This window comes from Tamandua tetradactyla, chromosome 8 (genome assembly GCF_023851605.1).
Source record: "Tamandua tetradactyla isolate mTamTet1 chromosome 8, mTamTet1.pri, whole genome shotgun sequence".
NCBI lineage: Eukaryota > Metazoa > Chordata > Mammalia > Pilosa > Myrmecophagidae > Tamandua > Tamandua tetradactyla.
In genome coordinates, this window is record NC_135334.1 from 75,374,875 (window position 1) to 75,392,590 (window position 17,716).

General features: G+C 36.6%; 1 protein-coding gene, 1 long non-coding RNA gene and 1 pseudogene across 2 annotated transcripts in view; 2 read left to right on the forward strand and 1 right to left on the reverse strand.

Annotated features, from left to right (window-relative positions):
• The window catches only part of LOC143644582 (uncharacterized), a 67,655-nt gene that overhangs the window by 23,012 nt on the left and 26,927 nt on the right, over positions 1-17,716 (forward strand). The gene's annotated exons all lie outside the window — the stretch shown is intronic.
• Positions 7,946-9,148, reverse strand: LOC143643475 (sialomucin core protein 24-like; annotated as a pseudogene).
• On the forward strand, positions 16,191-17,135 carry LOC143643476 (olfactory receptor 52B4-like). The gene has a single exon (XM_077112101.1). The coding sequence runs from the start codon at positions 16,191-16,193 to the stop codon at positions 17,133-17,135; it is 945 nt and encodes a 314-aa protein (XP_076968216.1).

Below are 17,716 nucleotides of genomic sequence, written 5' to 3' on the forward strand. Positions count from 1 at the left end.
ATAGAAAATCTGTTGTTTAGTGTAGCCACCTTCATCAGTTATCTTGGCTAGATAGTCTGGATAACTTGCTGCAGCTTCTACATCAGCATTTGCTGCTTCACCTTGCACTTTGATGTTATGGAGATGGCTTCTTTCCCTAAACCTCATGAACCAATTTCCGCTAACTGTAATCTTTTCCTCTGCAGTTTGCTCATCTCTGTCAACCTTCATAGAATTGAAGAGAGTTAGAGCCTTGGTCTGGATTAGATTTTGACTTCAGAGAATGTTGTGGTTTGGTCTTCTATCGAGACCACTAAAACTCTCTCCCTATCAGCAATAAGGCTGCTTCACTTAATTATTTGTGCAATCACTTGAGTAGCATTTTTAATTTCCTTCAAGAACATTTGCTTTGTATTCACAAGTTGCTAACTGGCACCAAAAGGCCTAGTTTTCAGCTGTTTCAACTTTTGACATGCCTTCTTCTCTAAGCTTAATCATTTCTAGCTTTTGATTGAAATTGAGATGTGAAGCCCTTCTTTTCACTTGAACACTTGGAGGCCATTGTAGGGCTGTTAACTGACCTAATTTCAATATTGTTTTGTCTCAGGGAATAGGGAGGCCCAAGGGTTGGGTGAGAGGCAGTGGAATGGCTGGTAGGTGGAGCAAACACACACAACAATTATTAAATTCACTTTCTGATATGCGTATATTTTATGGCACCCCAAAACAATTACAAGAGTAATATCAAAGATCACAGATCACCATAATAGATATAATAATAATGAAAAAATTTTGACATATTGTGAGAATTACCGAAATGAGACACAGAGACACAGAGTGAGTACCTGCTTTTGGAAAAATATTGCCAGTAGACTTGTTCAATCAAGATTGCCATGACCACTAATTTGTAAAATATAAAATGTCTGTGAAGCACAAGAAAGTGAAGTGCAATAAAACCAGGTATCCCTGTACATTTACTACATCGTGCAAACACCACCTCTAGCTATCTTCAAAATATTTTCATCACCCCACAAGGAAAACCTGTACCCAAAAAGCAGTTACTCCTCATTCCCTTTCCTCACAGTCCCTGGTTACCACCAATATGCTTTCTGTTTCTGTGAATTTTACCTACTCTGGACATTTCATGTAAATGTATTCATCCATTATGCGACATTTTGTGTCTGGCTTCTTTTACTTAGCAAAATGTTTTCAAAGACACCTTCATGTAAGCATGTATCAGTAATTTATTTCTATTGCTGAAAAGTATTCCATTGTACGGATATAACATAATTTGTTTATTCATTCAACCACTGATGAACATTTGGGTTGTTCCCCTTTTGCCTATTCTGAATAATGCTGCTATAAACATATAGATACATGTTTTTGAGCATCTACTTTCAATTTTATTTTTGGTATCTATCTGGGAGTGGCATTGCTGAGTCATATAGTAATTATATGTTAAACTGTTTTCCACAGTGACTGAACCATTTCACATTCCCACTAGCCATATACGAGTGTTCCAATTTCTCCACATCCTCTCCAACCTTTGTTATTTTCTGCCTTTTTCCTCTCTGAATTGTATTTCTAATGGATGTGTGTTAAGACATGTGGTTAAGAAATGGTGTCTAGAGATAAACTTGACTAACTTCATTATGGAACATTTATAACCTCCCAAACAATAGAGCACTGAGAGATAATAATGTATCTATGTATTTGGTGAAAAAACTATTCTCTCAGTATATTGGTAATAGAGAAAAATAAGCCCCAGATAAGTAAGTTAAATATGATCTAAAAATATATTTCCCTACACAGTTACACATAAATCTATGCCAAAAATAAATTAATGGTGAATATATGTTAATTGTAGGATACATCCTGTCTTTGTTTGCTAGGGTTTCCATGACATAGGACCACAATCTGGGTGTTTTAAAACAATGGAAATTTATTGTTTTTCTGTTCTGAAGCTAAAAATCTAAAATCAAGTTGTTGACAGGGCCACGCACCCTCTGAAACCTGTCAGGGAATATCTTTCCTTTCCTCTTCTTGGTGGTTTGCCAGAAATCCTTGGCATCCCTTGGCTTCCTGCTGTAGCGCTTTCAATGTCTGTTTTCATCATCACACAGGCTTCTTCTCTCTTGTCTGCCTCTCTTATCTTCTTCCCTTAGGGCACTAGACATAATGAATTAGGAACCACCTTAATCAGTTTGGCCTCATTTTGACTAATTCCATCTTTGATGACCTTAATTCCAAATAAGATCACATTTTTGGGCCCTGGGGATGAAGACGTGAACATATCCTTTTGGTGGATACAATTCAAACCATAATCGGTGATTTTTGTAATAATTTATTCTGACTAGTCTAATCTTTATACTGGGAATATAATTTATTCAAAAAAGAATAAGTGGACGTTTTTTTTTTTAAAAAGAGGTATGGACAAACACCAATGATTAATATTTTCTTTAGTGTTGGCATGCAAGAAGATGAATCATCTCAGGTTTTGTTATGTGAAAATATTTTCATTTTGTCTTCATTTTTAAAGGGATAATTTCAGGGGTGCATGTGGGGGTTTGGAACTGTGTATCCCAGAAAAACGTGTTAAACTTCATCTATTCCTGTGGGTGTGAACCATTGTAAGTAGGACTTTTCAGTGAGATTATTTTGGTTAAGTTGTGGCCCACCTTAGTCAGGATGGGTTTTAATCCTATCATTGGAGTCCTTTATAAGTAGAATGAAATTCAGAGAGAAAGTCACGGAAGAAGCAGCCAGAAGCTGACTGTCAGTGAAACCCTAAAGAGAAGGTAGAGGCCAGGAGAGGTTGGTACGTGCATTACCATATAACAGAAAACTAGGGACCAAGGATCACTGGCACCCAGCCAGCCACAGATTATGAGTCTTCAGAAAAAAAGCATCACCTTGATGATGAATTGATTTGCACTTTCTCCTAGTCTCAAAATCATGAGATAATAAATTCCCATTGTTTAAATAGGTTAAATACCTATTGCATGGTATTTTCTAGAGCGGCCAGGGAAACTGTAGCAGAGTAGAATTTTAGTTGGCGTGGATTATTTTTTTCTAGTACTTGAAAAATATCCTTCTAATGCCTTCTTGCTTCTACCTTTTCACTTGAAAGTTGACCTGAAAATTTTGTTGATGTCTCTTTGAATGTAATGTTCCTTTCTTTTTTCTTTTTTTTAAACAAATTATACAATACGCGAAATGTCCCATAAAAACAAAGGTTATTTGTCATTATATTTGTTAATTATTACTGTTTTCATCACATTTATTTTTAGTAATGTTTCTTTTAACTGCTGGTTACTTTTAATTTATTTTGCAACTTTGTAATTTTTTGCCATGTCCTGGTATGTCATATCTAAACGTAAAAGTTTCAACAGTTGGCTAATGCTTGTCATCATAAAATAAAAATAACACCCTTGGAGCATTTAGACTGACGAGAACAAATAATTATACTTTTATGGCAATAAGAAATAATATTTCTACCTTTCTTATCTGAAGACCAAAAGAAAAAAAGTCAGTTTTTTTCCAATACACTTATCTCACCTTGAGATGCATTTAATTTTGGAGTTTAAGAATTCCATATATATATATATGTATGTATCTGTCATATATATATACACACACACACACATACATATATATAGATATACAATATATATGTTAATACTACATGTGTTAGATAACCTGCCTCTATTGTAAGTCTTAAAATTGGGTAGCTTGAAATACTAGTGGTCAATAAGAGGGAGGGGTAAGGGGTATGGGATGTTTGGGTTTCTTTTATCTTTTAATTTTGGGTTTTTTTTGAGTAATGGAAATAGTCTAAAAATGATCATGGTGATGAATACACAACCATGTGATGATATTGTGAACCATCGATTGTATACGTTGGATGGATTGTATGGTATGTGAAGAGATTGCAATAAAAATACATAAACATTAAAGAAAATTCCCCGGCTGGAGAATGAGATATTTTCTTTAGTGTTACCTGAATTGAGAGTCAATAAAAAGCAAAGGGACCAATATACCTTAGCATCTTTAAAATAAAGTCACAAATTTTGACTCAACATTAAATTTTTCTCTAGCTGAATCCTGCTAACAAGAAAAAAAGAATTTATTACTTTCTTAATTATCTTGTATATGTGGGTCTTATGTTTTTTCTAAATATAGAAGCAGCTATGATTTAAAAAAATTTTTTTTGAACTATATTGACACAACATTATTTATTTATTTATTTAGTTTACATGGGCAGGCACTGGGAATTGAACCCGGGTCTCTGGCATGGCTGGCGAGAACTCTGCCCGCTGAGCCACCGTGGCCCACCCATTATGGTTTTTTAAGTGGACAGTTGAACCTCATTATTTGATGATTCAATATTTGCAAATCTGACTCCTTGCTAAAATGTGTTTGCAACCCAAATCAATACTTGGGGTGCATTCATTTGCAGCTGTACAATCAAGAAAAAAATATTAGCTACCTATGTGCTCCTTGCAACTGTGGTTGAATCAGGGTCACGTTCTACTTCCTTGTTTCTGCTCTCATACTATAAGGTGTCTTTTTTTTTTTTTTCAGTATACTTAGTGCCACGTTTTTAGCATTTTTGTCCTTTTTTGTTGGTGATTTCACTGTTTAAAGTAGCCCCAAATGGCGCAGAAGTGTTATAGAGTGTTCCCGAGTCCAAGAAATCTGTGACGGAGACAGTATGTGTATTAGATAAGCATCGTTCGGGCATGAGTTATAGTGCCGATGGCTGTGAGCTCAGTGTGAATGAACGAGAAATATATATTAAAGCATCTTTAAATAGAAATACACATAAAACGAGTTTGAATATTGATCAGTTGATGAAAGTGTTGTGACTAATGGGTTGAAGGAAGCTAACGCTGTGTTTTCCCTAAGAGTAGTGGCTCAGTATTGACTATTCAGGGTGCATGATGCCTTCATAGAACTTACCTATCATGACAATCGAATGTATCAGAAATTTCAAGACTCTGTTTCACTCCACCAGTCCTGTCAGGATGAATCTAGTCATTTCATAACTTTGACAATTTTCTTGTTTCTCTCAAAGAGTATAGTGGTACATTATCTTATATTTTATACCACAGAGCCTTTATTACATGGCAAGCTTTATTGAATTTGTCTGTGGTTACTTTTCTCTTTTCATCTTTTCAACTTCTCAGCGGTATTTAAAAATATCTGACTTCTCATTCCTTGATATCCCTACTCTGCTTCTGTGGCAACAATTTACTCTTATAACTACCCAGCAATTTTCCAAGCATTAACTGAGAAAAAAATCTTTATATTCCATTCTTCACCTTTGCATATTATGTGCTATATGATTGGACCCTTATTTGCCTCCCAAATTTTGTCTCCTACCTCTCCCACCAATTCCTATGTATAACCCTGTCTTTCTTTTCCTCTAACTCCCCAATTTCATTCCAGGTATAGGCCCTTTGCATAATCTTCTTCCGGTGCCAAAGTATTTTCTGTGACCTTTCTTCTATGGCTTACTATTTATCAGGTCTCAGTCCAGCTGTCCCCTCATCAGTGAGAACTTCTCTAACCACCCAATCTTAATTATATATGCCCCCTAATGCCCAAATAGGAAATTGTAGATTTTTAAAACCAAAATTCATGGATGAAACTCATGGAAATTCAACTGCTGCAGCTGAGCTACTCATTTAATATTTTTGGCCTTTCAAGTAGCAAAAAATTAAAAATAAATTAAGCATATTTATTGAAAGCATTATACTCATGGGTCTCATTAATTTTTTAAAAATCTTTTTATTTTTATTATTATTATTTTTTATTGACAAACCAAAACAACATATAAACACGAACATTCTTAACATACAAACATTCATATATGGTGTACAATCAATGGCTCACAATATCATCACATAGTATATTCATTACCATGACCATTTTTTAGGACATTTGCATCACTCCAGAAAAAGAAATAAAAAGAAAAAAGAAAAAACTCATACATACCATACCCCTTACTCCTCCTTCACATTGACCACTAGTATTTCCATATACCCAATATATTTTAACCTTTGTTCCCCCTATTTTTTTTCTATACCCCTTACCACTCCCTTTCATTGATCACTAGTATTTCAATCTACTCAATTTATTTATTTATTTATTTAAACTTGATAAGCATGTAGATTTATTTTAAATCAGTTTGGTACATGATGCAGATTGATTTAGCAGTCCTGAGTGAACTGAAATAGAAATGTATAAATACAGCAGTGACTGCCTATGCAACAACAAACATCCATAAGATAAAATAAGGTATCTGAAAGAACTATATCTGCATGAACAAATCAGATGAAAAATCTGGAAAGGTTTCTACATATCTTCTGGATTAAAAAAAAAACCCAAATTATTAATGACTCAAGATATTAAATTGCTAAAGGAAGTAAATAGGTCTGAAAAGGCTGTGAGTTCTGTTGTAAGAGCTGCTCTGTAGATTTGCAAAATCTAACTCTCTTATAATTTTGTTACAGTGGTGATCAAAATTACAAAAGGTGAGGTGTCTAAGCTAAATTTTCACGAAATTTGCTACTTGTACTGATATTAATGTATGGCAAGATATTCACTATCCAGGTAAATGACAACTGTGTAATTTTAGCCCATGTGGATGGAATGGAAATTCTGTATATTTTCAAAAGCATTTTATAGCTTATAGCACTCACTACAAACTAATAGCCATGGCACCATAATAAATTTTGTGAGGTACGTAGAATATTACTATTAATGAAAACACAAAGTGTGAGGTAAACTGACTTACCTTTTCCCAAAAACCTTTGAAGCCAGAGATTTTAAACATGTAAGGCCCTTGAAGATATTAGTGCATATGTACAATGTGTAAGGAAAACAAACTTTAGCTGTACCAACAAGTTACAGAAAAACAGTAAATCTTCATTTTAAGACCCTTTAATATAATTGTCTAAGTAAACACAAGGAGTTTTCAGGTTATGAAATGAACAAAAGCAATTTGTCTTTTCTACTATAAAATACTGAAAACCAAGTGCTAAACTCTGCCACCACAGGCTAAATAAACTAAAATGAAACAACTTTAATGGCAATCTAGAAAAACAAAGGCCCATTTTAAACTAATTAAGCCTCTAAACTAATCCAATATGTCAAAAGCAGGGGAGAAGTTACCCTTTTAAAATTTGTTCAAAAGAAAAACCAAAAACTAGTGCTTCAAAAGAAAACTATAAAAGTAAAAGTATACATACTCATTACAGTATGGGAATTTAAACCAACAAGAAAGGAATGGAGAGGAGGATGAATAAAGAAAGCTCAATCAATTCATGCAGGGTAGTGATAAAACATTAATATGAAAGATCTACAGTAATCTGATCAACCAAAAATACTTAGATTTTCTAAAATCACATTGGTTATATCTGTTAACTGAAAGCTTATAATGATTGTCTCATTTAAAGAGTAAATGATTCTGAAAATATATCCTTCTTGCCTCGTGTAAGTTACTTTTCAGGAGTTTGGTGGAATCCCTTTTGAGGTACAATGTTCGGATACCTGTTTTTGAAGTGCAAAGGAAAATATAATTAAACGAGTTATATCTCTAATTAAGCTTTATATTTTTTAAACAGCCATAAGACAAATGTCAGGAGGTTTAATACATGACTGCTTTCAATTTTGTATCATCTTTTAGGTTAAGTTATTCAGCTGTGAAGTTAAGGAGACAGTTTTCAATTAAATAGTAACAGTATAGTATCTAAAAGCAAGTTTACTACTGCTCCCATCAACAGTTACATCCTCAGAACCAACCTTTCACCTTACTTAATGGGAAAGAACAAATCACAGTTAAAGTTACAGTCTGCTTTCCAGTCTGTCTTTTAAGGCACTATTCTTTATTTTCTCAATGATATACGGTGCCTTATAAGTATGAATAATAACCTGCTATACATTAATGGTTTGTAACCCTTCATTTCTTTAAATCTGGAATGTAATTCCCTGTGTGGCATTTTATTTCTAATGTAGAAAAAAAGTAACTTATCAAGCACAAAAGTTTACTCTAAGGATAAGTTTAGTACTTTTAAATTTATAGATTTATTCCATGTCTTAAATGCAGCCAAAAATCCACCTGATTTTTGTGCTCATTTGGCACATTCTTCTCAATTCTTGTCACTAAACTATATCCTGAGTTGGGACAAAAGTAATGCAACGGTCAAGCTTTAAAAGTAACTAATTTAAACTGCCCAAGAGTCATGAGGTTGTCTGTGTAGGATAATATTTTCCATCACTTTAAAAAAGTTACATTTGGCATGTCAAGAGGAGAACATAATCCCACAGCAGAGGCCATTTAAAATAAAAGCAGACAGCCATAAGGATTCATGCAGAATATTTTAAATACTCCCATTAAGCAAAAAGATTTAACTGGTATTTCAAGGACGATCCTATATACATCCTTTGGAAATTGAAAGATCCTGAAATAGTGTCTTCCATGTGGGACATCTTGAGAGATAATACTTTTGTTTCAGTGAATTACTCGAATGAACCACCAGTCTGTGTTAATCTGATGTTTTACAGAGTGTGGTAATTTCGTTCTTTAGATATACAGAATTTATAGAGAAAGAAAATTACAGCCCACATACCCAAGACAAGGACAATTCCTCCATTAAAACTGGCTGCATCAAAGGCAGACTTCCCTGCAGGTTGTGAGGTTGGAGTTAAAGTGGTATTTGTCCTACTGGATGTAATGACTGGGGCAGAAGCTGTAGGAGAGGAAGGCCGAGTTGTGGGTTTAGCTGTAGAATTGGTTGGTAACCCAGCAGCAGTGGGAGCAGAACACGATTTTGTCCCGTTCACCACGTGGCAATCACTAACGGTTGAATTATGTGGACAGTAGCTCTTGTCTTCTTTACATTCTATCCAGAAGCAGGTAGTATTAGCTGTGCTAGCACTGACACAGGGAAAGCAGTTGCTGTAGCTTTCACAGATTCCTGGTGCTAGAGTGGTGGCCGGAGTGGGGGTCACCGGGGTGTTGGGGAAGTCTTGAAGGTGGTGACGGTGATGTCGGGGTTTTAACCGTGGTGGGAGTGAGGCTGCAGTTCTCAGCTGCAGACAGCACACAGAGCTCCGCGAGCCAATGGGCGGCCCAAAGGAGGGGACGAGAGAGCCCCGACATCGCGTCCTCACCACCGCGGCTCAGGCGAAAGTTGCTGCTCAATTTATTTTAAAATCTATTCCCCCTATTATTCATTTATTTTGAATCCAAATGCTTTACTCACCTATCTATGCCATAGATAAAAGGGGCATCAAACACAAGGTTTTCACAATCACACAGTCACATTGCGAAAGCTGTATTATTATACAATCATCTTCAAGAAACATGGCTACTGGAACACAGCTCTAAGTTTTCAGGTTCTTCTCATGGGTCTCAATTTTAACCCAAGCTATAAACTCCTTTTGTAGTACAATATTTCCCTTCCACTACAAAGGTAGTAGATCAGTTGTCATCATTGGTTCATACAGGAATTAAGACAGCAATAATTTTGCATATACTAATGTTAACGTACGAAAACTGAAAGAATTGGTCTCCAGCGGAATGTCACTGAAAGAAATGTTAATGGAAGTCCTTTAGGCAGACAGAAAATGATATGGAGATGGAAATACATATCTACAAAGAGAAGTGAAGTACTGCAAAAGTGGAAAGTACACTAGTTGTAGTGCTTACATTGATATCAGACAAGTAAATTTCAGAGCAAAGAATATTGCTAGGAAAAATGTCCTGACACAGTTTCCTAATGATAAAATGGTTAGCAACCATGCAGGCCAAAAGGAAGTGGCATCACATTTTTTTTTTCAATGTTAAAGAACTAAATCCAGAAAAAATATCCTTTAGGAATTAAGATGAAATACATTATCAGATGAAGGAAAACTAAGAGAATCTATTACCAGGAGACCTACCCTAAAAGGAATGGTGAGAGGAAGTTCTTCAAATAGAAAAGACGTGATAAAAGAAAGAAACTTGGAACATCAGGAATGAAGAAGCAGCAGTGGAAACAGTAATATCGTGTAAATATAATCTCATTTTGAGTTTTTTAACTTACATTTGACAGTGGAAGCAAAAAAATCATAAAATTACATGATATGGTTCTCATTGTATGTAGAGGAAATATTTAAGACAATCAAATTATAAAAGGGAAAGGTGAGAAGTCCTATATGGAGGTAGGATTTCTATATTTTACTCAAAATTGTGAAATGCCAATGCTGCTAGATTGTGATTATTTAGGTATATACTATCTAGAGCAACCACTAAATAAAACCCCAACCCTAAAACAAACCTAAAACTATACAAAGAGATAGACTAAAAAACATACATAATCAAAATGGAATTCTAAAAAATGTTCAAAGAACTCACAGTATTACAGGAAAATAGAAACAGAGGAATGAAACATAAAAGGAACAGAAAACAACTGATAAAATGGCTGACTTAAGTCCTGACAACCCTATCAATAATTACATTATATATCAATGTTTTAAATACACTCATGAAAAGACAGGCACAATGGATAAAAAGGATGATGCAACCATATGCTGTCTATAAGAAATCACTTCAGATAAAATAATATAGGTAAGTAGGAAGTAAAAGGATATGAAGTCATTTGGAACCTATGACATCTCTTCATGAAGTGCAACTTTCTTCTCAGGAGTGGTTTGTGGGGAAGAATAAAAAAATCAGTTTATCTAGAGGCAAAAGCACTGCTAACTCAAAGGTACCACACAGAGTTTCCTGGGGATAAGGAGTGGCTGGGCTGTTCTTTACTAGTCCAGAACTATTCCCTTCACCCAAATGTCTTCCAGCAAGGTTAAGCTGGACTTGGTGGGGAGATGAAATCACATTCATTCATTCATTTGACAAAAATATATTGAATTTCTACTGTCTAGTGGCAGTGTTGGACATAATCCAACAAGAAAGCACATTAAATAAATACAAATTGCAATAAGTACTCTGAAGGAAAGAAAATGCTGTAGTGAGAGAAGAGTGAGAAAGAACTACCTAATTATTGTGGTCTGAGATAGCAATACAAGTGATATATGCAAAGAAAGAGGCAATAGAAGATGGGGAAGAGAATTACCCTCAGGGTAGAGTGCTTAGGCACATCCAAGGGCCCTGAAGATGGGAAATAATTTTCCATGTTGAATAAAGGACAGGAGGCTGAAGCCACTGGAAAATATAATAGAATGTCGACAAAGTCTTTTTAAAGCCAGGAATCTGTATTTAGTCTGGACAATTGGTTGCTCCCTAAATAGTACAATCTTTGTAATCCTTAAATGCAGCATATGAGACAAGCTTGTTCTATAATTCTATGAATAGATGAAATGTGTTAATAGTTGTTCTATTAACACATATAAACAGAATGGCTTTAAAAAGGGGAATTTAATAAATTGCTAGTTTATAGTTCTAAGGCTGAGAAAATGTCCCAATTAAAGCAAGTCTATAAAAATGTCCAAATTAAGGCACTAACAAGAGGTTACCTTTACTCAAGAAAGGCCAGTGAAGTTCAGGGTTTCACTCTCAACTGGAAAGGCACATGGTGAACATGGCGATGTCTTCTAGCTTCCTTCCAGGCCTCTTGCTTCATGCAGCTCCCCCAGGGGTGTTCTTTCCTCTCCAAAGGTCATTGGCTGGTGGACTCTGTAGTTCTGTCTCTGTTGCTCTCGTCATTCTCAAGCTTTGTCCAAAGTGCTTCCTCTTTTAAGCAATTCCAGTAAAGTAATCAAGACCCACCTGGAATGAACGAAGTCACATCTACCTCTATTCAAAAGTTAATACCCACAATTGACTGAGTCACATCTCCATGGAGATAACCTAATCAAGTTTCCAACCCATAGTACTGAATAGGGATTAGAAGAAAGGGTTTCTCCCACAGATTGATTAGGATTAAAACATGGCTTTTCTAGGTTACATAATGAAAGTTCTGGACTTGGGCAGAGGTCAGAGATGAGAAACAGAGATGAGAAACTGGCACTGGCAGTGGAGGACGAAAGGCTTATTAGCAGAGGAGCAGCAAGGAGAGTTGACTCAAGAATTTAACTCCTGCCTGCCTGGATTCGAGTAGGAGTTTAAAAAGAGAGTTGGGGATAGAGTTAGGTGGGTTTCTCACAGGTGGGTCCTTGGGAGTTTGGAGGCTTTCATTGGTGAAAACACTGCCTTAGTTTTGCAAGGTTGTAACTGCTGGAGGGGGACATTTGGGCCAGGGAGTTTTATGACAAGAATGCTGCAAGGTCATAACTGTCAGAGTGCGAATGTCTGTGCAGAAGGGTTTATCATCAGAACACAGCTGGTGGTGGGGGCTGGAGATTTCAAGATACTGATTTTCTGAGGAGGTATTTTCATCCTTGTTTGTTTCTCTGATTTAGCTCTCACACATAAATCCTTTCAAACTAGCACAACACTTAAGTAATGTGTTCCAGAATGTGTATTAATAATGATTCTGTTAGCAGTTTTTATATATAATGGTTCTCTACAATAGATGAGGTTTTTAATTGCTTTGTATACCATTTTGAATCACCGAATGTTTATTCCTTTAGCAATGGTTATATATCGCTTTTATAATCAAACATGATCTATCACCTGGGTAAAAACAAAGGAAAAGCATATATAAGTGGAATGAAAATTTATCAATTTTAGTGATGGCGTATTTTACATTGAATATTAAATATGGCTCATTGCATTTCTAGTCCCAAAGGAACAGTGTTTTCATAGCAGTTATGATTTATATGTTTCTGCAAATAGCCCTGCATATCATACATATTCCTTTAGTTAAAAGTGACTATTTGAACCCCCAACATCTGAATTTCATCACAGCACCTTTGATAAATTAAACTTCAAATTTTGTCTTAGCCATGAAGAAAGATTTGCTAAGGATGAATGCCTGAAAATAAATAAATCATGCACATTGATTTTAAGTAGTGGAGAGTGTTGATTAAAGTGGGTGTAATGCTTCTTGAAAGAGGCATAGAAATGTCTCAGGAGAGAAGTTATGTTAAGAGTGAGAGCCTCAGGGCATGGAAAGCCACGAAAATGTAAACACACAATTTGAGGAAGGAGAACATGTAACAGGGAGGTGCCAGAGGACCAGGTGTCAAGAGGAGATGGAGTATAATGATGACCCATGCGGAATGGTCAGCAAGCTGGTGGAGTCTGAACCTGAGGGCTCTAGAACCCTGGAATAAAAGATACTTGTTGAGAACTCTTCAGAATCACTTCTGTAGGCCAATCTTCATGTCTCTAAGTTTCCTCCAGTCACTGACTCCATTTCTGCTTTACACGACTTGGTCTGAGGCTGATGTCTGATTTTGTCCTAGGTAAGAAGATTCTAGGAGCAGGGCTGAGTAGAGCCAGGCATTAGAACTCCTCAGAGGCCCCAGGTGATGGAACTCATTTGGAATATTGGCAATATTAGGATTTTTTATTTGGGGTCTTGTGAACAGATTATAGAGGCGACCAGTGGCCAAAACCTGAGCTGAGAGGGCAGAAATGCAGTAGCTTTTTGGAAGGCTTTTTAAGTCACATTTGAATTGAAGGCCCTGAGTCCTCAAAATAAAGTTTTCCCTGCTCTTTCACATGGCCTTCTTTCCCTCCTCCTTTCTAGTTTGCCTTTCCTTCTTTGCTATGCTTTAGGTATGCACTGATGAAAGGAAATGTCAAATCCATCAGACACTCAAAGTTTGTTAGAGATGCTTGATAATAAGAAGATAATTTTTAATCAATGAGATAAGCTCTCTATTAGTTATTAACCTGTGACTTAGGGGAGAGGATCCTGAGAGCAAAACACTCATGCAGTGTTTGGCAGAGTCTAAGAGGTTCCAACTGAGGGAACAAAGAGGGAGCTCAGCAGTACAAAGCAGGGGCGGGGGTGGGGTAGGGTGGGGCGGAGAGGGTGTTGGGGCAAGCTCAGCAAAACTTCTTTGGGAAGGTGGTATGGAAGAGGAATAAATTGGAATTTGGACCAGCAGCTGTTTTAGGCAGCTCTTTCCAAAGGTTATCCCCCAACTTCGGACTTTTTTCTATAGCTTTAACTAAAACAAATACCCTTGGCTGTTCCCTTTCTCAAGGCTTCCATCTGCCTCTGAAGGCTGTTGCCTGTCCAACTTCTGTTGTATCTGATCTCTGGCTTTGTTCCTTTTGTCTATACTTCTTCTTACATCATTGGATCTATGGGGCACAAATTTGTGCCCTGGCCTTTTTGGGGGCTACTTTTCCACTTCTCCTAGGAACATGGCATTCCTTGGGAAAATCCATTTTTTTACAGCATCTGTATGGCCATGCATTGTATAGAAGGCAGTTGTTCATTACAGAGAACATTTCCAACTGTCCGCTTATGCCTGTCCCAGTACCGGCTTCTGCAGGTTCTACTCACAAGAGAAAGGAGTCAGCTCTTTTGATCCACCCTAGGTTCTCTAAAGAGGTAATCTGGTGCCCAGAAGAGAGGTTTTGACACCAGAAATTAAAATGAGGAGAGAGAGGGACAGTGACAGAGAGGAATGAAAGAACTTATATTTATAAACTGCACATTTGCTGTAGGCAAAGAGCTAGGCATTTTATTATGCTAGGTTCTTAATTTTATTTTTTTATATTTTAAATAGATGAATAGTTTCAAAATGAAAAATAGAAGTTCTTTGCCGTATCCTTCCTCTGATTCTTGCTCCTCAGAAACTACTACTTTAACACTTTGAGCTGAACTCTGCCACTGAGCCACCGTTGACTGCCCTGCTTATATGTTATTTTGATTTATATTTTTTATCATTTTTATGTCATCCACTGATTTTCTTATATGGAAGGTAAACATTTAGCTTTCTTACACGTACCTCTATCATCTAGACACATAAACTTCTCTATTCTTGATCTTAAGAGATTTAGGTTATGATTTTTAAGATGTCTATTTATGTTTGCATTATTATTATGTAAATGTAATTCATAACTGAGATATACTGAACTATGATCACATTTCTCTTCTTGTGCAAATTTATTTTTCTTCCCTTTTAAATTTTTTTTCTTAGATTTTATGTGACTTACTGTCCACCAGAAATATAAATTACATTTCAACACAAGCTTCTTTCTTTTTTCCCTTTGAGACTTTCTTTCTGGTGTACTCTATGCACTTGATTTAATCTAGACTCATGGTGATCTAAGACTTTTCATAGCTGTCAGCTTTCACCACTGTTCAAGAAATTCTCTCACCCTTTCGTGGTCTATACCCCTTTCTGTATTGTATCTCTTTGTTTTAGCTCATTTGTGGCAACCTATATTTCTGTTTGGTCTATTCCCTCATTTTGGTGGCACTTATCTTCAGATAGCTTCCTATGAAAGGGTTAACGGGAATTCACTCTTTAGAGGTCTTTGGGGCTCATAAATGACATTTTCTAGCCTTACAAATTTTAAAATTTATTTTGGTTTAAAATTCTGTGTTGGAGTATTTTGATAGGGAAGTCAAATATTTGACTTTAGCTCTTCATTGTAAAATCTGAATGGATTGGAAATTCTGGGTATAGGGAGATAAGCTAGAGCTAGCAGACCTAAATAGAAATTCACTGGGGTCTTATTTTGTTCAGTATATAGGTCTGCATTTATCCCCTGCTTTTAGCATAGTACTCCTGTGCACAGCTATATCCTAGAGTTTTGGAATTTTCCTAGTTTAGCTTTACGAGACAATAAACTTCAGGTATTCTGCTGGGTTAGGAAAGTGGTGCTTAGATGGACAGGTTGGGAAGTGGGACCCAGGAGTCTAAGTGTTCTTCATGTAGATTTTCAACCATCATATTCCTGTCCCTATTTAGAGAAGTATCTGACACCTTTAATTCTTGAAACTATCTGGGTTCTATAGCACAGATCATCTTGATTCTTATCTTTATCTAGAAGCAAGTAGCTTCTTCCCATCTACTTGGTCGGCAGACATCCAACTACTGTAAATTTTCAAAATGTTGCTGCCATCTCTCTGCTACTATCTTCTCTTTTACTTTCTAAGTTTATGTTGTTTTTGTTATTTTACTGACATGTAAGTGGGGTATTATAGGGAAACAGTGGTAAATGCAGGCATTTAATCTGGTATTTTTACATGCAAGCACGTGTGCGCACATACACACACACACACACACACACACTATATTTCTCTTTGTCTCTATTGGTAGAAAGATAAGGTCCACATTAACCTGCCTCAGGAATGGCTGACTTCAACCACACCGATGTTAACCACATAGTCTTCTATCTAATGGGCATTCCAGGTCTAGAAGATCAACATATGTGGATTTCCATTCCCTTCTGCATCTCCTACATTTCTGCCCTCCTTGGGAATGGTGTGCTCATTTTCATTATCTTCACCAGGAACAGCCTCCATGAGCCCATGTACCTCTTTCTCTGTATGCTGGCTGGAGTTGATATTATCTTTGCCACCACCACCGAACCCAAGGCATTGGCCATTTTCTGGTGCAATTATAGGGAAATTTCTCTTATTGGCTGCATTGCACAGCTCTACTTCCAGCATTCTTCCTTCATTTCTGAGTCTGGCATCTTGCTGATTATGGCATTTGACCGCTACATTGCAATATGTCACCCATTGAGATACACCATGATTCTTACTCACTCCCTGGTCAGGAAAATTGGTGTGGCTATTTTTTTGAGGGCCCATTGTACAATTTTTCCCATGATATTTCTTCTGAAAAGGCTGAATTTTTGTAGAAATAATATCCTCCCACATACTTTCTGTGAACACATTGGCTTGGCCAAGTTTGCCTGTGATGACATCCGCATAAATATCTGGTATGGGTTTTTTGTATTAATGTCAACAGTGATCTTAGATGTTCTCCTCATTTTTGCTTCCTATGTTCTGATTCTCCATGCTGTCTTCCACATCCCTTCCCAAGAGGCTCGCCACAAAGCTATTAACACATGTAGCTCCCATGTCTGTGTCATTGTTCTCTTTTATGGGCCTGGAATTTTTTCAGTTCTCATTCAGCGCTTTGGACGCCATATCCCAATACACGTTCATATCCTGCTGGCCAATGTCAGCATGCTTGCTCCACCCATGCTGAATCCCATCATTTACGGAGTGAAGACTAAGCAGATACGAGAGCAAGTGGTTTATGTGTTGTTTCCAAAGCAGAAATAACTTTAGGCATGGCAGAGACTGACTTCTCAAAAATTTTGGCCCTCCATGAGCTATATTTTGGCAGAAGTGAACAAGTAAAGGGCAAGAACTGAGTCACAAAGAAGAGCAGCTCGCTGGATACTGGTCCTCTGGATCAACTTCCCTGAGATTGTGGGACTTGGCTGTCTTATAACACTGAAAGCTGTGCCTGTGGGTTGACTGAGCTTCCCTACAGTTCATTATTCAGGGAATGGACATAGTAGAAATGTCTAACTATAATTTTCAAATCAACTTTGGAAATAGTCATTTTAATATTGAGTCTCATTTTAGATCAATTGCAAGTTTTCTGTCTTGAATTATGTCAGGCCCTGAGACACCTCACTACATCTCTGGATACACACTTAAAACTTGGATTCCTTCACATGTATTTTGAAGGTAGGATGCATATTAAGGGGCCATTTAGGGAGTATTCCTCCTAACTTTTTACTTTTTGGGAGTTGTCTTTCAAAGATTACCCCTTCAACATGGTATGGAACACTGTAAGTGATCTGTTTTCAGACTTCCTTTCCAGCAATAATTTCCATGTTACTTTCATGGAATCT

Coding starts and splice junctions, on each gene's coding strand:
- LOC143643476 (XM_077112101.1), top strand. CDS start 16,191: ATGGCTGACTTCAACCACACCGATGTTAACCACATAGTCTTCTATCTA.